A 21187-nucleotide genomic window follows, 5' to 3' on the forward strand; every position below is an offset into this window, starting at 1 on the left:
TCCATTCCCAACCACATGACATTAAATTCAAGAGCAGTTATTAATGGGTGAGGTCATGCAGTATTCTCAGAATAAAAGTGTCAAAACCTAAGAACAGACTCCAACTCAGAACTCAGGGCTCTGTGGGTCTCTCTGCTTTGACTGGCTCCGGTTTCCACCAACCGGAGAGAAAATAGGACAAAAAGCAATGCCTCCCACTCTCTACTCAAAACAAAAACAAAACAGTTAAGGCACACAAGCAGTCTGAGGTTACTTGAACACTGAGACAAAATGATGCTGCACTTTTGCTCAAACTTTGATTACTGAAACTGAAATCCCTGAGAATAAAGAGAGAATGAGAACTGATGTGAAAAAGACATGACATCGTGTCCCTTCACGTTTTGCCTCAGGGCGCCAGTGCAACATAGCTACCCCTGCTCTTTCCCGTCAGGTTTAGAGTAACGATTCTGTAAATTACCTGACTTGAATTTCCTGAGCACGTTTCACGAATATCGCAATCGTTTACTGCTTCTCGGCACACGGTCCCCATGGGCTGAAACTAAAATGAACAAAAATCGATGTGCAAAATTGCCAAAGAAATCTCTTGTGGTATCATCCCCAAAAAACCCAAAATGACTATTTTCGGATAGGAATATTGCAAGTAATTTTAAGATGGTAGTCTCTGGAAACCACATGACTGAAGGAAATGTTCATTTAATCGTGTATGAAATCATCTGCGTAGTCATCACACAGAAGTCTTGAGATGTCTGCTAAAATAGGATCGGTCTGGAAGATCCATCTCCCCAGAAGGACAAGTCTTTCCAAGTTCTAGTAATTCTTCCTCCCAAAAAAGGTTTTGGATTTTCACTTTACTCTTCATTCTTACTGGCACATTCATCCTTTTACTCTCTTTTATCTCAACTGCCAAGAGTCTGAACGTTACATTCTAGGCTGAATTGCAAAAGTTAGATTTCCTGGCAAAGCAATTTCCTCCCATATGGTCCTTTATCTCCTGCTTCATTGCAGGTCTAAGGCATGGTCTTTTATTCTCGTCTAATGTTTCTATTATTTGTACCTGCACATGGGAGGGTTTTTTTCTCTTTTCTTTTTTCTCTTGCCTAATTTCAACTACCTCAAATATTCCTTGTAAGTGTAGGAGTTACAAATAAATTTTTAAAAAGATTTTATCTATTTATTTATCACAAGTAGGCAGAGAGGCAGGCAGAGAGAGAGGGGGAAGCAGGCTCCCCGCTGAGCAGAGAGCCTGATGCAGGGCTCAATCCCAGGACCCTGAGACCATGACCTGAGCTGAAGGCAGAGGCTTAGCCCACTGAGCCACCCAGGCGTGCCTCTCAGTGTATTTTTCTATTCCCCCTCCTTCATTTCACTATCCTGCCTCTGGTTCCTCCAGGAGTTTAGGATGGGGGCACCAACAGGGGGTACAGGATAGAGAAAGTGGTAAAAACCTCTTACTTGACTGGAATTGCTGCAGCTAACTTTGTTTGATAGTTAAAATCATGACATTTTCTTGTCATTCTATTTTCGTGTACTTGTTTCCTGAAATGTTCATACCACAAAAAGCCTAATTCTATCCATCAAAATAAAAGTGGCATTTTACAAGCAGGCAGACCTAAAACATCAAAGATTAAAAATAAATGATTGGGGACCCTTCTGATACAGGCAGAGAGGCTGAGAGACTAAACAGATGATGCAAATGAAGTCTTAAAATGTCTGTTGTGTATTCGATTTAATCCTCCTTTTTAATTTTTTTTAAAAAAGCTTTCATTTATTTATTTCACAGAGAGACAAAGATTTTATCTATTTACTTGACAGATAGAGATCACAAGTAGGCAGAGAGGCAGGCAGAGATAGAGGAGGAAGCAGGCTCCCCACTGAGCAGAGAGCCTAATGCGAGGCTCCATCCCAGGACCCTGAGATCATGACCTGAGCTGAAGGCAGAGGCTTAACCTACTGAGCCACCCAGGTGCACCTAATCCTTCCTTTTCAGAGAGTGCTTTCAGAGATCTCGCCAGTGCCTTGCTTGTCTTAAAAAGTTGCCAGAGACACAGCAGTAAAGGAGAAACAACAGAGACTGCTGCCAGATCTGGGATGACACGTCACATCTATTCCTTAATAGCTGAACGAGCATATGCAGGTTATACCACTTCCATGAGACCGGGATTGCTCAGTTGGAAAAAAGGGTAATGGTGCCTCTCCCAAACGTGTGGTGGCGTCATCATCCATGACAGTCGTCTCAATCAGCAGGGATTTTGCTCCTGAGGGGACACTGGGCAATGTCTGGAAATATTTTGGGTTGTCACGACTGGGAGGGGTGGTGCTTGTATCTAGTGGGTAGAAGTCAGGGATTTTCTAAATAACTTAACAATACACAAGACACACCCTCAAAATGAAACAAGCATCCAGCCAAAAATGTCAACACTGCCAGGACTGAGAAAACCAGATACATGATGAGATAAATCAGAAGTGCTCAGCACAATCTCTGGCACTCAGTAGACATTGACTATGATAGATTCATATCCCACTCTCCCTTAACGCATTAGACTAAAGACAGTCAGTCCATCAGCAAATAATCAGTAAGAGAGTGTTGTGCGTATTTATTTATTCATTCAACAAATATTTAATAAGAACTTGTCCCAATTACTGGGTAAGTCACAGGCACTAACCCCCTGAAGTGTACATACGGACATGGATCCTACACTTCACAATAGCTAATGTAGAACCTTGTGCCAGATTTTATATGAGAAGAGAAAAAAGAGATTTATTTATTTGAAAAAGGTAAGCCTCAAATAACTTTTAGTCATGATGTTAAGGCTTAAATATGTGGGGACAGGTATGGGATGCTATTAGGAGGATGAAAACCATGTGCCTAAAGGTGCATTCTAAAACCTCATGCATGGTAATACCTGTAACATGTTATCAAGTCTAAAAGTATAGCTTCTACTCCTTCAACAACTAATGCAAGAAATTACACCAAGAAGAGCAGCAAAAAAGGAAGAATCTGTTGAATATCCACTTGGCTTTAAAAGAAATGTGCATGCTCCTCAGGTAAGCGGTAATGAGAAGACAAGCTGGGGATATTAACCAAGTTCAGGACCCAGCTCTCTTGACTTACTTGGGACAAGACCCGCTCTCTGACTTACTTGGGACAAGACCCTGGGCAACCATTTACCCAGTGCTCGCCTTAGTGTTCTCAACTGTCAGGGATAAAAAAAAAAAAAGTAATACACTTCACAAGATTTTGTGAGCATCCTGTGAAGCACCTGGCAACTCAGTCTTAATATGTTACACACTACTATTGTTATTACAGCATATTTGCCTAACCTTACGGAGTTAATCAAATACGTAGTCATTACTCAACATTTATTTACCTTGCACTTTTTACAACAAAGACCATCACTGCATTGAGAGTCCTGAGTCAAGGTGCATTTCTTACAACACTCTGCTCCTTCAAGGACACACTCCTAAGGAATAGAAATATTTTCAAAACATCAGAAAATGGGGTCATTTTCTAAAACTACTAGGATATATTTTTTAAATAAATGTATAGCCCCCCCAATAATAATCTTTCTTTCATATATCCTATGAAATTTCCAGACATAACAATAGTTCTGTATGTTTCAGTGAGTGGACCTGGAATGACCTTGAATAACCTAAAAAAAAAAAAAATCAAAACACCCAGAGACTTACTGCGGGGGTCCCACAATCACACTCCTCTCCGGTTTCAATGAAGCCATTGCCACACTCAGGAGGATCAAGAAGCTGTGAGATGAAACCAAAAAGGGAACTAAAATATGCACAAATCAAGATCAAAGACCATATAAAAAACCATGAACACCACAACTACATATCTGATATACCTGTCAGTCATTTCCAAGTATATTTTTCTTTTTCTGCAAAGGTGTAACTTTAGAACTTCAGAACTGGGAACTTGAGAACAAAAGTGTGTACTTTTCTTTCCATTTCAGATTTAACTATATTTACATATGTAATATGCATATGGATTCCAGTAAATGCCACTGAAATAAAAGATGATCTGACCATTGACTGAACCCATGCCAAACTGATTTGAAATTTCATTTCAAGCAGGAAGCAAGGGATTTGGAGACAAAAAGTGTGGGTTCAAATCTTGGCTCAGGTACTTAGCTTGGGCAAAGGCTTGTCATCTCAGAGCCTAAGAGCTTTAATATTTAAAGCAAAAATAATAATAATATTAGCTTCCCATCTACATCACAAACTGCTGTGAGGCTCAAGTTCAGTCATCTGTGAAAGCTCTTTAGCAACTATATATCCTTGTGAGATAGCAAGCTATTTCTTAGACTATTAGGAAAACACAAAAATTAATAAATCCACTGATTTATTAACATAAAATATAGCTTCTCCAATTAACACAGTTTTGCGGAACACAGTAATAATAACTGGCCCCAGAGATGGAAACAACTTTAAGCCTGTACAAGAATACATTTTAAGACTATTTTTTAAAAATTTTATTTATTTATTTTGACAGAGATCACAAGTAGGCAGAGAGGCAGGCAGAGAGAGAAGGGGAAGCAGGCTCCTGCTGAGCAGAGAGCCTGATGCAGGGCTCGATCCCAGGACCCTGAGATCATGACCTGAGCCGAAGGCAGAGGCTTAACTGACTGAACCACCCAGGCACTCCAAGACTATTTTATTTTTTATCTCTCCATCATTTCCATTATCTTTTGAGCATAACTTATCTTACGGTGATAGGTAAAATTAGTAAGTAGCTGCTATATCCCAGTTATATAATATTCATTCAGAAGTTCATCAAAGTTTACATAAGATAGAATGGAATGGAACACACACCTATCAACAGACACACATCCCAAAACACACTTTCTTAACTAACTAGAAGGGGGAAATAACAATAAAAAAAAAAAAAAAAAAAAAAGCAGCAGCAATGACAACAACAAAATTCCCACCCTATTTCGAATATTCTCTCCTCTCCTATGAAATAATCAATACACCGCTAGATTCTGTTTTCAGCTGAAAGGGATCATAATTAATGAGACAGCTTTGAAAGCCAAAACTAAAACTCATCCAGGTAAAAAAATCCACTTATTCTTTTACTCGGAGCCCAGAATAAGCTGTTATTTTCATAAAGAGACTTCAGCTGTTTTTCATTTATAGCAGCAGGGAGTTAGTTCAAATGTCCCTTCTGAAACTTCTGCAAAGAGTCTTCAAAATTGTCACTTTGCTCTTCAAAGCAATGTGATACACTTCCTAAATTCTACTGGAATAGACAGAGAATGAGACTAGATAAATGAGGATAAAGGCAATGCCACACACCACTGTGGTGCCCAGAAGCACGGAACAGTTCACATAATAAACAAGAACAAAGCATTCTGCCTTAACATGCAGGCTTTCAAATGCACGAGGAAGACCTGCTTTCAAGTCAGTAACGAGAGTTTGCTCTGCAAATTGGAAAGTCCTATGACAAAGTCTAAGCACACGAAGAGTTTTTTCCTTTTCTGCTTTAAGCAGCCTTGGGTTTCATACTGAGAAGTAATACTAATTTTAATCATATTGCTTATCCTAAAAGGCAGTGGTGCGGAGTAATGAGGGGGAGAAATGCCCCCTTTCTATCAGTATGAGTTGTGGTTACATATACAAACAAACAAAAAAAACGAACCAAGAGAATGAAAGAGAAAGGCAAGTGAAACCATCTTTGCAAGCTAATCACTTTTTGGAAAACACAGTATTATTTCTACCTGCTTTTTATTCCCATCACAATAGCTCAAAAAGCTGGGGTGCCTGGGTGGCTCAGGCGCTTGAGCATTCGACTCTTGACTTCAGCTCAGGTCAGGATCCTGGGATGCTGGGATGGAGCCCGGTGCCAAGCTCCGTGCTCAGCAAGGAGTCAGCTTGAGATTCTCTTCCCTTCTCCTGGTGCCCTTCCCCCAACTTGCTTTAAAGCTGCCTTTATTATTATTTTTTAAGATTTTATTTATTTATTTGACAGAGAGAGGGACAGCGAGAGAGGGTACAAAAGCAGGGGGAGTGGGAGAGAAAACCAGCCTTCTGGCTGAGCAGGGAGCCTGATGCAGGGCTGGACCCCAGGACCCTGGGATCATGACCTGAGCTGAAGGCAGATGCTCAATGACTGAGCCACCCAGGCGCCCCTAAAGCTGACTCACAATGCAGATATTTTGCATAACTAGCATATGGACATATAAGCCAAGCTGTAAAGTTTTCTTTTTGTAAGAGCCAAGGGCTAGAAATTTACATTTATAATACCTCAGAAAGATCAATAACTAATAACTCTAATCACACTTAGTACCTTAGAAGGTTTGTTGAAAAGGCAGGCACCACCTCCACTATTCAGAAAGTCATGATACTCTTCAATATTACACTGGGTGAACTTTTTAGGAAGATAATACCTGTAAGAAAAGCATTAACTGGGTGTAACTTAAGTCTGCCTTATCTGTATGCTAGTCTTGAACATTGTTAAAATTGTAACATTATTCTTAACAGTGATAGAATAAATTCCACTATGTCAGCATTTGTTTTAAATCCATAAGACTTTGATTCTACCAGTGTATTTCTAAATTCTTCACTTGGTGACTAATAGTAGCAATGGGCCATTCATTATTAGCATATACGTTCAAAAGAAACACACGCATACCTGTATTTTTAATCAAAGAGCATAGGAATAATGAGTTTTTCTTAAATATAAAAACTGGATTCCAAACTGCAGGACATTTTATAAAATAACTGATTTATAATCTACGAATGTGTCAAAGTCATGAAAGTCAAAGAAAAACTGAGGAACTGTTTCAGACTGAAGGAAGGTAAAAGACATAAAATTAAATGTGATGCTTGATTCTGAAGCATCTGTTAATGGCATTTCTGAAATACAGAGCTAATCCTGAGTGAGAGCTAAGAAGTAGATCATTCTATTGGTTGCATTGTGGTTTTATAGGAGGATGCACTTGTTTCTAGGCAATGCACACTGAGGGGTTTGGGATAGGGTACCAAGCTAGCAACTGATGATTCAGAGGACGAAAAGGTTCTCTGTTACTATTCCTGCAACTTTTCTTAAGTTTAAGATTATGTCAAAAAAAAAAAAAAGTATAACAAAAACAAAGAAAAAATAATAAAGGAGCAAAAGAAAAGCAGTTTGGCAATATGTATTAAGAACCTTCAAAATGGGAAATATCCTTGAATCTAGTAATTCTACTTCAAGAATTTTTTCTTGGGGCGCCTGGGTGGCTCAGTGGGTTAAGCCTCTGCCTTCAGCTCAGGTCATGATCCCAGGGGCCTGGGATCGAGTCCCGCATCGGGCTCTCTGCTCAGCAGGGAGCCTGCTTCTCCTCATCTCTCTCTCTGTCTGTCTCTCTGCCTATTTGTGATCTCTCTCTCTGTCAAATAAATAAATAAAATCTTTAAAAAAAAAAAAAAAAAGAATTTTTTCTTGAGGAAATGACTACCTATATATACAAAGTAATTTACAGTAGCATGATTTGTAATAGCAAATGCTATGAAAATCATGTAAATGTTTAGAAGAAAACTGTTAACTGTGATATATTAATAAAACAGAATACCAGTGAATTATTAATAATCATAGTATTGAAAAATACTCAGAAATGCTGACTATATAATGCTCACTACAAAATAAATAATGATATATACAAGATCCAAAGTTTATAAAAGAATAATAAAAATGGAAAAAAAATACTGATTAGTAGTACTTTAAAAAGGAAAATTTTAAGGACAAAAATTTAATTTTCTGTGTTTTTCAAAAATTGTTTTACATTGAGCTTTTATAAAAGATAACGAGGAGTTTTTATAAAGTCTCTCCCACCAGCCTTTATGTACTATGTGCACTTATATCCCTACTTCTTTCTAGCACAGGGGCTAATGCTTTGTGAATCAATGAACAGAATTTACAGTGATTATTCACCCTAAGCTAATTTCTCAAGTGTTTCATGCCAAATAAAGGTATTCTCGGCTTACAATAATCTGACTTATTTCACTTCCTTCATTTCATCTGCCTTCTTTCTTTCTATATGTCAACAATAGGAATTTGTGGATTGCTCTTGCTTTCACTGTGTCACACACACTTCTTTATGGCAACCTGTATCAAATAAGATGACTAAGTGCCAAGGCTCTTTGAACACCTGAAAGCAGAAATCTCCCTAGGCTCTTCAAGAAAACTTCTTTTTTGCAGGATAATGTATCTATTATATTCAATGCTTTCTCAAAATTTTAATCTTTATACCTTTAAGTAGGGCTGGTATTAATTTCAATGTGCTTTTCTATGTGCTTTCCAACATGTAGCAGTACGCAGAGACTTCACAAAGTAGAAATGAGAGGGTAAGTGCCCCCAGGAAAATCACATCGATAATTAGTACTGTTACATGGTGTGTGACATAGCTCAAATGACATAGAGCATCACGCCAGGCAATGTTTTCTTTAAAAAGTTTTTCTCCTGCACACACCTATTTGATGTAAGAGCAGTTCCAATGCAAGAGCTATGCACATTTCTGATTTTGCTACACATTACACTTAGTCTAGGTAGATGGCCTATAAAATTTTGTTTTTAATAATTAAGCAGAGTAATCGAACATAACATATTACGTAACTTTCAAAAGACAAGAACCACTAGCTTGGAATTTAGTAAGTATTAGAAAATTACAACTATGGAAAAAGACGTTTACTGTTCCCTTTTATTACTAAACATGAAGTCCAAAGATATTTTGAAAAATATTTTAATACATGTTTCCAGATACATTCCCTCTATCATTTATCTTCCTTATCATGTATTTCTTAGAGGAGTTCAAAATGCAAATATCAATAAATATTTATTGAAAATCAAGTGTGTCAAGGGATTATGGTGTAAGGTCAAACAGAAGTATGTACTAGTGTAAGATGTAATCGTCAAAAATTTACAACTAATTGGTGAGGCAAAGCACAAGGACTATATGGAATTAAATGACAATGTAGGTGTTAAAATTATAACAAATCTCAAATGGCTAGAAACATGGTTGGAGAGAAATGAGAATACCAAATGAAAAGAATGTATCAAAGGAATCAAAGGAGGTTGGAAATTAATGTACATTCATGGTGAGCAAATTTTTAAGAAGCTTAAAATCCATGTAGGATTATGGCTAGAAAATCAAAAAACCTGGAAACCCCTGTCTTACTATCATAATAAGCAAACCAACCATCCACAGCAGTGGAAAATGAAGTTATAAATGAGCCTGAAGAAAGATTATGTATATCCAAGTACTGAAGGAAGAACTCCAAACCTAATTCTTCAGATAACAGAGACTCAATAAAATTTCAGAGCAGGAAAATGGTATGATTCATGTGCATGAAGAGGAGAATGGAGGAATTTGTGCTGTATACATTCAAAGACCAGAGCTGTGTATTAACAGCATGGATAAATCTTACAAACATAAAGATCAAAAAAAGCAAATCACAGAAGACTACATATGGTATGACTCACATAAACTAAAAACATGCAAAGCAATGCTATGTATTACTTCAACATACACATATGAACAATAAAAGTATTAAAAGGGACTTGTGACTAATTTGAACCAAGTTCAAGACACAGTGACTTTGGCTGGGGTTGGGGAGCAACAAGAGAGAACACAGGGGGATTTAACTACGTAAGTGGTATTTTTTTTAGGCCGAGTGATGGTATATACAAGGTTTCACTCTTCTACTCTTTATGTCTTTTCAATGATGATGGAAATGAAGTTCAGGAGGGAGAGAGGGAAGCTGAAAGTTATTTGGATGTCTGGAATGTCATTAACACAATAAAAGCTCAAGATAATACAAGTTGAGGGTAAGGAGTAGTGATGAGTGTGGCATGAAAGGAATGGTTGTACAATTTACTAAGAAAAAATAAATACAAGATTGGACCCTGACAGTGTGTGAAGGGTACAGAAAACCTTTTGGGAGCAGAGAGGAAATAGATCTCTTCCCCACTCCTTGCTCAGTGACATACTACTGGTAGCTTGAAATCAGCCCCTGTAGGAGTATTTACATCACAAAAATCAGAGCAAGCTAAAAATCCAGGCTCTTTTCTTGTTTTTGATTTTGAGAATCAGTTTACCAGCACACTACTGTTTACAACCTATTTAACTGGAATTGAAGAGACAAAAGAAAAAACAATTAGTAGGTAAGCCATGAAGAAAAAGCTGTCCCTCTCCTCTTACTTTTCTAGCCTAGATGAAAGGCTAACAAAGTCTTTGGTCTTCCATTTTAACTGATCACAATTGTTTTCATAAATAAGAGATGATTTTGTGAAAACATTTTATAATACAGAGCCACTGAGGAAATCTACGGCCCATTTTCTTTTTCATGTCAGTGGTGAGGTTCCATGCACTAAGTTGTTGGTGTCATGTTCCGAAGGAGACAGCAGCACAGCAGGGAAAGGGAAAGGGAATTATTTGCAAATAGAAGTGGCTCACCCAGTGTCTCCCATTATGCATCCGGACCAAGTATCCTCACATTTACACTCACCTAAGGGAAAAGGAATACACATGCCTTTTTACAAAGTGAAAACAGACGCATTAGAGTGGTCTATTTTTGAAAAGTATATCTTCACTTTATTCCTTAAATACCTTTTAAAAAGTAATACCTGCTTTCTAATTTTCCTTATACTTAAAGTTTTGCATGCAATGCATAATAACAAAAAATCGACTTTGACTACATCAAGATTATGTAATTTTTACTAAAATAAAATCTTGATATTTAAACAAGTGGCCTTATTTCTAAAGCACTCATTGAAATGCTTTAAAATGGCTTAACAACCCAATACCAATGAAACAGCATCATTACAGGATTCTGGTTTCACAGTCCCTTATGGGAATCCTTAGGATTTCTTGTCCAGTTTTAAAACCTCTGCACCAAAGCTGCTGGTAGAAGGCAGTACAATGTATTGTTTAAGCAGAAAGGCTTAAAATACCTGGGCTCAAAATGTGGACTTGCCACTTACGTATATGAGTAATCTTGGAGACATTACCCTTTTAACATCCAGTCACTTTATTCTGTAAAATGGAGCTAATGATGGTTATCTTGAGGATTAAATGAGTATCTAGATGTAGATAATACTAGTATTTGATTTTCTGTCTTATAACAGGCTTCAGAAATGGTAAAAGTTATTAGTCAAATAAACAATATTTATATTTGTTATTAAAATATTAAGATAAACAGGATTCCTATCAACTTTACTCTAAATACATGATGTTTGACTATTCCTGGTGAATTAACATTACCTACTTGGGAAAATATATTCTTGCAAGATGCTAATCCTAGCATAGTTTATCAGGTCCATATTTTACTGAGCCCGTTAGCAGCCAAGTTCTCCTTTGTGGCCATAGTAAGAGAGTTTTAAATAAACCATAATAAAATGGTATGCCTTGAACCTACAAGCCTAAGATTCTGTACTGACCATTTAAAATTATGAAACTGAGCTTATTTTGTCCTTTTTTAGGTTAAATTCAACAATGAATTTTTCATCACATAGCTTTAAATGTTTATTACACATGGAGAAATTTTCATCTGCAGGACAAACACCTTGAAACATTTTTGAAGAAAATACTGTATGCCCCAGCTGTTTATCTTATACTACCACCCAAACTCTTTTGATCAAACAACTGAATTTAAAATCTCATTCTCCAAAACACTTATAGAGAGTGCATTTTAAATACAACTAAAGCACAGGGTGAACTTACCACTTGCCAACTTTCTTTTGTCTGAGATAATACCAATGTTATGGGCTAATGACTGGGCGAGTGTAACAGCCATTAAATCAGTTTTCCCAAACTGAAAAACAAGAGCAAAAACAAAATACATGTAAATGAGAATTATTTTTTATTTAAGATGGCCAGAGAAAAATGTCACGATATAATTGGAATCAACTAATTTCTAAGCATCCTAATTAGCAGAGGTTAAACATACAGTAGATAAAGCTAAACAATGGAGCATTTATCAAAAGCTGAAAGAAATAAACCCATGTTTGATTCAATCTTATAAGGAAGACTAGAAGCCAGCGAATCACCACCTTTTGGGCTTAGAAACTGAAGTTTAATTCTGAGTACAAATTTCATCAGTGGCATATCTGAAAAACTTAATACTTGTATATACTTCAGTCCGTCTTTTAAATATTAATAAATGTGTACATTATTTGGAACTTATTCATTTCTGTGCATCCACTTGCATGCCCGAAATTTTCCCAAATTAAATAGAATGTGGCTTCAGAAAACAAACAGTATGAGTAACAGGAAGTGGGAATGATCTGTGATCTAAAGAAACTTGAGATCTAAAGATATTTTCTTCAATATGTAGATTCAAGTAGTTTTCTTCTAGATCATTTCCATGAGACTTAGGGCCTCAGGGGTAAAAAGAACTCTTCGAAAAATTTAATCTATTTTTCCTCCAAAAATCTGCCAAATATTGAAGAAGGAAGAAAATTTTCAGTTGGGTTGTTAGGCAATAAGTTAATGTTCCATGAATTACTCAATTCTCCAGGAAATCAGCCAAAGTAATAGGGCCTTATTTTCAATAAAAATAAAAGTAAAGATTTTATCTATATAATCTTTAAATAGCTAAATTTGGAGATTATACTAGTAGAACATGAAAAAAATGATCAAATATTATCTTCCATTATTTTCCTATTCTCTGTCCTCTGGTCATTTATAGCAACCATATTGGTTGTAAATAAAAGAACCCAACACCTAGAGAATATGGAATATGAGAAACTATCTCTTAAATATTAGGAAAACATTTTCAGCCATCATACCACTTTGTATTGTACAGATGTTCACACCTACTTCATTCACGCCTCCTCCTTTCAGCAACGAGCAAATCCCACCAATATAAGCCGCCCCGCTCCGGCTACTCTCAAATTGACTTCCCCTTTTAGAAAAGGAAATGAAAAATGCTTACTGTTCTGAGTTCCAAGTATCACTGTACCTCTCATTATTAATTTACCACACTTATTTTCTCAATGCAAATACATTCCTATTTTGTATATTCCTGAGGTAAAGGGAGGAATGTGAATACTGTTTACACACGGAACTGAACAAAAGAGTTTCTGAGAGGGATGTTTCCCCGCATGAGCAATAATACCTTCAACAGAACTATACTGGTTTAAAAAAAATCACTAACATGGTGTACTCTGAGAAAGGATACAAAATCACTTCTGTGGTATTTCTGATCCAAATGCCCAACTTGAATCTCTTAACGGGAAAACATCAGACATCCCCACAATGGGGAACACTCTGTAACATAACTGACCTACACTCTTCAAAAATGTTAAACCCAAAATAAACCAAGAAAGGCAGAGGAAATGTCCCAAATTAAAGGAGACAGAAGAGACAGGAGACAGGACAATTAAATGTGATGCATGACCTTGTGTTAGATCCTGAATGGGGGGAGGGAATTAGCTATCAAAGACATTATTCAGATAGTTGGAGAAACCTGAATATAGGTTACTTAAAAGTGTGGTATCTTGTTACATTTTCTAGTTTTAATAATTTAAATATAAATTTTAATAAAATTTAATCGATAAAAATTTAATAATTTACTACAGTGATATCAGAGAATGTCTTTATCTTTAGGGAATATACATGTATTTAGTAATGAAGGCCCAGTAAGTGCGTATCTCCAACTTGCTCTCAAATGGTTCAGGGGAAAAAAAAAAATCGATGGATAAATGGATGAAAGGGAAAAAAGGAAGGGAGGGACGAAAAAGGGAAGAAGGAAAGAAGGAAGAAAATCATAAGCAAATGGGGCAAAATGTAAATAATTAATGAATCTGGGTAAAGAGCATATATTTCCTTGTAGTATCCCTGCAACATTTCTATAAATGTGAAATTGTGTAAAATGTAAAAGTTACACAAAAATACACTCTTTTACTTCCATTTATAACTTTCTTCAACAGATCTTATTTTATAAAATAGTGTTTTTTAAATGCTATAATATATAGTTTGCTATTATATCAAATACGCATTTTACCTCAAAAAAAAAAAAATGAAATTGAGAAAAAATTAAAAACAAACTCCAGAAATACTAAGGTCTCACCTTAGAACCAAAGCAAAGGGAACGCTAACATTTAAAATACAGAAACTTTAAATATAATTAATCTGTGAAGAATATTCTTTATGAGTATTAACAATAATTTTACTCAATAAATGTTCTGCTTAAAGCTCTTGAAAAGTAAATAAAAATATACATACAATAATAAAATAACTCAAAACTAAACTTTTTACACTTTCATGACAACTCCTAACAACCTGCACTTTAAAAATCCTTTCAAACATATTGCCATGTCAAATCTTACTTTCATTATACAGGAGAAAGGATACATCTCAGGCTCAAGTAATAGAGCATTTATCAGGGAACCAAAAAAAGCAATAAATCAAAGTTACGTACGAAAAAAGGTGAACTGCATCACTCTTCTCTTTGATAAAATCCCTCCTGTATTTCATAAACTCACGGAGGGTGATCAGTGGATTTTCAGATATGGCAAACTTGTTGTCCGCTGCCCAGGTTTCCATGGCAACCAATACTATCCTAGTCTTCAGTTGGTCTTTATATATCTGGTATATTAACAAAAGAAACACACTAGTTATACATGTGGTAAAGTCAAATGATTTATGAACAGGACTATAAAACTCCTTTTTTGAAAAATCCTGGGTTTTAGTTAAAGGTAAAAAACTCTATTGTCTTTAAGGGAGATAATTATTTCTCTAATTCACATGCATTTTCCTTGAGTTACAGAGAGTCAAACTCTTTACAACTAAAACCCAAAGAAGAATGCACTAGTAAGAAACAAAAGAACACTTTTTGACAAACGTTTGCAACCTTTTTCAAGGATCTCTCCAAGTCTGTTTTTTGGGACCCTGGAGAAAGATTTCATGCATTCCTGGGTTTCCCAGGCAAAGAACGGAACAACAAAGACTCCCCTGGGATATAATTTCTATGTAACCTGACTGGCCCCAATTAAACTCATGGAGAAGCTACCTACAGTGCCTTCTCAAGAAAAGATTCATAAAGTAAATATAGTGGGATTACTAGTGCATGATTAGTACACAAACAGGCACTCTCTTGAAAATAGCACAACTGCCTATACTGTTTCTCCAATGTTGGAAGTACTCTGTTAGTACTAGGACTCAACTTTTTATTTTTCAATGTGAAAAACATAAGGCGAAATTTCAAGCATCAATCCACGGGTAACTTTTTCATCTTCCCAGTCAGAGATCAAAATCAATCAAGTCCACGGCAAAATAACGTAAGGGACTTATGGGACACCTTGCCTGATGCTCAATTCAGAGCACCAAAAGTACAAGAACCATATTGTACATTCTGTTAGCAATCAGGAGATGACATTCCTCTATGGCAATACTGAATCGAGTTGATACTTACTAAATCCGCCATGTTCACCACAGATTTCGCATATGTATTAGTATGTACAACTGAAAGCCGATGTTTTTTAAACTGAAAACAAAAGAAACAAACAAAAGTGAAGGGTTTCCAAATAAGCACCTTGTCAAAGAAAACGCGGTGTAACGGAAACATCTCTTTGGCTTTCTATAAAAAAATTATAACTGTTAAGAACTAGTTCTTTATATGCTGTGTAGTCTGAAGCAAGGCTCTTAAAATTTTGAGGCCTCAGTTTACTCAAAGGTGAGATGAAGTAAAAATACCTATTCCATTCATTTCACAAGTTTATTTTTAACACAGAATAGTTATTGAAAATTAAAAAACATATTAAAGTTATCTATGAATTACAAGACATGCAAATACAAGTAGGGTGGATAGCCAGAAAGTGTATGTGAACACTGCTATAACTTTAAAAACTCACTAGTTCTACGAGAATTAATCAGTAAAGGAGAAGAAAGCCCTACAATAAGGGTCACAAAGAGGTAGCTTAAAGCTAGATATGGCTCACATAAACCTTTTATTTGGCCTCAGTAGTGTTTTAAAAACCAGGAAATACCATGTAACACCTGGTTTTTGGCTTCACTTAAAATTAGCATCCTCCCATGGTGAAAACAAGCAAGTACTGAGAGGCAACCACTCCCATTAGTAAGGCCAGGTATCTTTCTTTTGCCACAGGCCTCACTCCTCCCTATTGTTTCCAAATCTGGCTTACTTCATTTGTGTTATCTACTTATAGATCTCTATAGACATCTGAATGTGTGCTATTCTAAAAAGTTGAAATTATATGTTCTTACAACTTATTCTGATCATATAAAAATCTCAGGAAACAGTAACATTCACTGACTTCAAAAAGGTTAGAAAGATAAAACTTAGTTCTAGCCTGAACAAAGAAGAAAAACTCAATCTGGATTTTATTAGTTGTAGTAGTAGTAGTAGTAGTAGCAAGAATAGATGATCAATGTTTGCTTAATCATATGCAAATGACATATTTTCCCTCAACTAAATCACTCAAGTAAATTAAAATGCACTTAAACCTGAAATTAAGTAAAATTCAGCAAAGTGCTTCACTGAACATGTTTAGTTCAAAACTGTGGTTATATAGAGCAATTAACATTACAACTCACTGCTGTGCTGTAAATGTAAGCCACTGCCTACAACATGCCCATGAACTGAAAATACATACTCTTGGTCAAAATAAATGACTCAGCAAGAAGGAAGTCTTTCCAGATTCCTATCCTAAAATCTTCACTGCTTGCCTATATAAGCATTTCCATATGGTTTGCTGCATAGCAAGCCAGAAACTGAAAAACTCCTTTCCTTTTATTAGGATAAAGTTGTACACTGCAAACTACAGTGTCATATTACTGGTGCCTTGCTGATTTCCTCAATATACAAATATTCATTAAGCAAATCCAAAGGGTTGACTAATTTTAAGTCAAAGAAATATTTCTGGAATGTCACAAAGTACTCCTAGTCATTTCCACCTAAGAATGTTTCCAATTTAGAGGTTGTTACTGGCTAACAAAATGCATCGAGATACACAAATGTCTTTTCCAAGTTAAAATTTTCTGGGTTTCTTGTTTCTTCTAAACATATTTCTGCACCCACCAGTTTTACCCCTTGGCCCAGACAAGTTCAACCAACAGACAGTTCAGCAAATCCTACCATCAGATGATCGTTGACAATCATCAGCTCAATATATTTGGTTTCCTCCTCCACATTACGAGGATGTCGACGAAGCTGCAATATGGTAAAAGAAATAGCACCTAAATAAGCCCTCTGAACTTGGCTGTGGAAAACCAAAAAATATGTTACATATTATGTTGCATACAACCACTTTTCTACTGTTTTGTGAATTTGACTTTTTTTTTCTTGTTTCCACATATAAGTGATACCATGCGGTATTTATCTTTTTTGTCTGGCTTCTTTCATTTAGCACAATGCCTTCCAGGTTCATCCATGTTGTCAAAAATGGTAGGATCTCCTTCTTTTTCAAGGCTGAATGAAACTCCACTATATATATGTGTGTATATATATGTATATAAAACATTTTCTTGATCCAGCCATTCACTCATGGACAGCAACATTGATAACACTGTCTTATATAATTGAAATTCGCGGACAGAACTTAAATGTTTTCACTAAGGGGGGAAAAAAGGTAAATATGTGAGGTGACAGATACATTAATTAATTCAATGGAGATGTTCTTTTCACTATATATATATAAAATCATCCCATTGTATACTTCAAGTATTTAACAATTTTGTCAATTAATTATACTTCAATAAGGCTGAAAAAAGTGTTTTAATTAAAAAAAAACTAAAACATGTGAGAGAAATAAACAACATTTCCACTTTTATCTCTTCAAAATTTGCCTCATTTTTGTCAATTTTACTCAGTTTTTGAACAGGTAATAAATTCATATAAGTCAAAGATTGAATAAAGAACTATAAAGAAGTTCAGGACTGAAGTCTTCCTCTCACTTCTGTTCCCTATCTATCTAGTTGCTAACTTTTTTCCCCACAATGGGTTTAGCACAGAAATAACAGAAATAGTTATGCATATAAAATCAAATATAACATATATTTGATTTAGTACTTCTATTTATTTCACTAGCTTTTGCATCAGGCAACTTTCATTCACCCAGTGTACCTTGGAGATTGTAACACATGAAATACATTCTTTCTGGTTTAATTCAAGCTTCTGAGGATCTCTGAGAGGATACAGGGGGTGTCTAATGGACACTTTTATCCTATAATATCCAAATCTGGGATTGAGAATGCCCTTTCTTCCTCTGGTACAGTTCAAGGGAACCCCAAATGATATAAGAGCTTTGTTCAAATAGTTTTGAGAACTTCCAGGCAGTTTTTCATTATCTATTACAGCTATATTATATCTGTCTGTTCAACAATGATTTTCTCCACCTTCAAAATCACAATCAGTGGATGCTACTGGTAGGACACTAAGGCAGCTATACGCAGTTCTTCTATAACACAGTCTTTAACAAGAGCTGTAAAATGGACGTATTCCATAATGCCATACTTATCATATGATCTCACTTGTATGTGGAATTTAAGAAACAAAACAGAGGATCATAGGGGAAGGGAGGGAAAAAGTAAACAAGAGGAAATCAGAGAGGGAGACAAACCATGAGAAACTCTTAACCATAGGAAACAAACTGAGGTTTGCTGGAGGGGAGGGAGTTGGGGGATGGGGTATCTGGGTACTGGACATTAAGGAAGGCACGTTATTTAATGAACACTTGGTATTATGTAAGACCGATGAATCACTGACTTCTACCTCTGAAACCAATAATACATTAGATATTAATTAACTGAACTTAAAAAATTTTTTTAAATAAATAAATGAAATTTTAAATAAATAAAAAATTTTAAGAAGTTTGTATTTATTTATTTGAAAGAGAAAGAAAAAAACATAAGCAGAAGGAGGGGCAGATGGAGAGGGAGAAGCAGACTCCCCACTGAGCAGGGAGCCTGATGAGCTCCTGATGAGCCCTGTGCAGGCTCCATTCCAGGACCCTGGGATCACGACCTAAACTGAAGGCAGACTCTCGACTGACTGAGCTACCCAGGTGCCCCCCATTAAAAAATTTGAGAAGAAAAAATAAAATTATCCTATCCTCTTATCTCATAATTCATGAAAATAAACATTATTTCAAATTAAATCTTGTTGGCAATCGTCATTTACTTAACTGGGCCTCAATATATACATATATCCACAAAATACATAAAGTTTGTGGTAGCAATTCATGGAACACAAAGCCTTCTGAGAGGCAGAACTATATAAAGCATAATGGTTATGAACACTTCTCTGAGACTAGACTTTCGAGGTCAGAAACTGAACTCCACCACTATTACCTTGGGCAAGGTTCTTAAGCTTCTTACACCTCAATGTCCTTAGTAGTAAAATGGCGATAATAATAATACTACCTTCCTCATAAGATTTTAAGAGGATTAAGTGTGTTAATATGATTGAAATTCTTAGAACACAACCAGGCACAAGCACCTGTGCCTCAATAAAACAAACAAACAAAAACCAGTTATTATTCACGTTAGAAATGTGCCTATAAAGTTATTTTATTTCATACTTATTAAACATATTTTAAACAGAAGATTAACTGGTTTCTTACTAGAAATCTTACTAGAGATCCATTTCTCTCATCTGGTGTTTTTTATGCCAAACACACACACATAATACATGATATCTTAATTTTAGTAAGTAGAGTTCTCGCTCCTTTTCTTTTCTGAATGTACTGGATACACTATGTTACATTAGTCCCAGGTGTAGGACGTAAGTGATTCAACTTCTCCATACAATATGCTGTGCTCACCGCAAGGGTAGTTGACATCTGTCGCGAGACAACACTATTACAATATCACTGATTATTCCCAGTGCTGTGCCCTTTACCCCCACGACTTTCTCATTCCCCACCTGGAAGCCTAAGTCTCCCACTGTCCTTCAGCCATGTTGCCCATCCTTCTACTCACTTCCCTCTGGCAACCACCTGTTTATTCTCTACACCTACATGTCTGATTCTGCTTTTTGTTTGTTTGTTTACTCATGTATGTTTTAGACTCCACAAATGAGGGAACTGATACGGAATTCTGATGATTGGAGTTCTTATTCCACCTCAACCATTTCCCAGCTTTATGGTTTTGGTCATTTTCACATTTCAAAGACATCATTTCTCCCCCCTCTGTGAAAGGGGGTTGACAGTACCTACTTCATGTGATGTAAAGCATGATACAAGGACTTACTATTTTTGCTAAGTCCAAGATCCACTGAATGTTTATAAAGCAGACATCCTGAGTTTATAACCCAGACTGCAGCATAGCTGAAGTGTGACAATAGCATTTTGTGGCTTTAAAACCTGATGGATTGGGCACCTGGGTGGCTCAGTGGGTTAAAGACTCTGCTTTCGGCTCAGGTCATGATCTCAGGGTCCTGGGATCGAGTCCTGCATTGGGCTCTCTGCGTAGCAGGGAGCCTGCTTCTCCGTCTCGCTCTGCCTGCCTCTCTGCCTACTTGTGATCTCTGTCTGTCAAATAAATAAATAAAATCTTTAAAAAAAAAAAAAACTGATGGATTCCCTCTTAAGGGGGTATTTTTACAAGTAGACTCCATGACGTTATACAACCTAGGCAAGAAAAGAGGCCTATGATAGAAAGAACTGGAGATGCCATAGCTGGGGCCATAATCCATCTGTTTGATGAAAAACCACATTATCAACACTATCTTGAGTCCTTTTTGAGTCTATGAAACAACATGGCCTCCTTCCACTGTTCCTATAGATCTGTCACCTTACTGTTCACCACACCCTGACAAATGCCAAAACTAATACTTAACCCTCTTACAGAGACCTTACAGAGACTTAGTGTAGAGTTAAATGACTGGGAGTTGCCACGTGTTTTTAAAAACATCAAAGAATAACCAATGAATACATACCTGCCGTTTACTTCTTTTTGGTTTTGGCTTCAAAATAAATTTTGGTGGAGTGATGTGTACTTGTTGAAATTCTAAAAGGAAATAAAAATAAATTAACAGTGCATTTGCCAGGTTTCTTTCAGACAAGGCAATCAAAGTTTTACTATCCCTTCCTAGTACAAATTGTATAATTATATTCAATTCAGTTATTAACTATTAGCGATTACTATAGTTATTAATAATTAATATAAATAACTTACACATTATATAATTATAACTATATGGTTATAAATTTTATAATGTACATCACACTTAAAGATAT

At 36.1% G+C, this 21187-nt stretch overlaps 1 protein-coding gene across 14 annotated transcripts in view; it reads right to left on the reverse strand.

The window, feature by feature from the left end:
• Positions 1-21187, reverse strand: part of ADAM22 (ADAM metallopeptidase domain 22) — a 222240-nt gene that overhangs the window by 45180 nt on the left and 155873 nt on the right. For all 14 annotated transcript variants that reach the window (XM_059396900.1, XM_059396912.1, XM_059396911.1 and 11 more), the window contains exons 8-18: positions 20887-20957; positions 17086-17160; positions 15403-15474; positions 14410-14576; positions 12807-12891; positions 11709-11799; positions 10443-10494; positions 6299-6398; positions 3688-3759; positions 3369-3461; positions 458-538 (exon numbers count right to left, since the gene is read on the reverse strand). In XM_059396900.1, coding sequence (XP_059252883.1) covers positions 458-538; positions 3369-3461; positions 3688-3759; positions 6299-6398; positions 10443-10494; positions 11709-11799; positions 12807-12891; positions 14410-14576; positions 15403-15474; positions 17086-17160; positions 20887-20957 — 959 coding nt within the window. The remainder of the gene's footprint in view (positions 1-457; positions 539-3368; positions 3462-3687; positions 3760-6298; positions 6399-10442; positions 10495-11708; positions 11800-12806; positions 12892-14409; positions 14577-15402; positions 15475-17085; positions 17161-20886; positions 20958-21187) is intronic.

This window comes from Mustela nigripes, chromosome 4 (genome assembly GCF_022355385.1).
Source record: "Mustela nigripes isolate SB6536 chromosome 4, MUSNIG.SB6536, whole genome shotgun sequence".
NCBI classification, from domain to species: Eukaryota; Metazoa; Chordata; class Mammalia; order Carnivora; family Mustelidae; genus Mustela; species Mustela nigripes.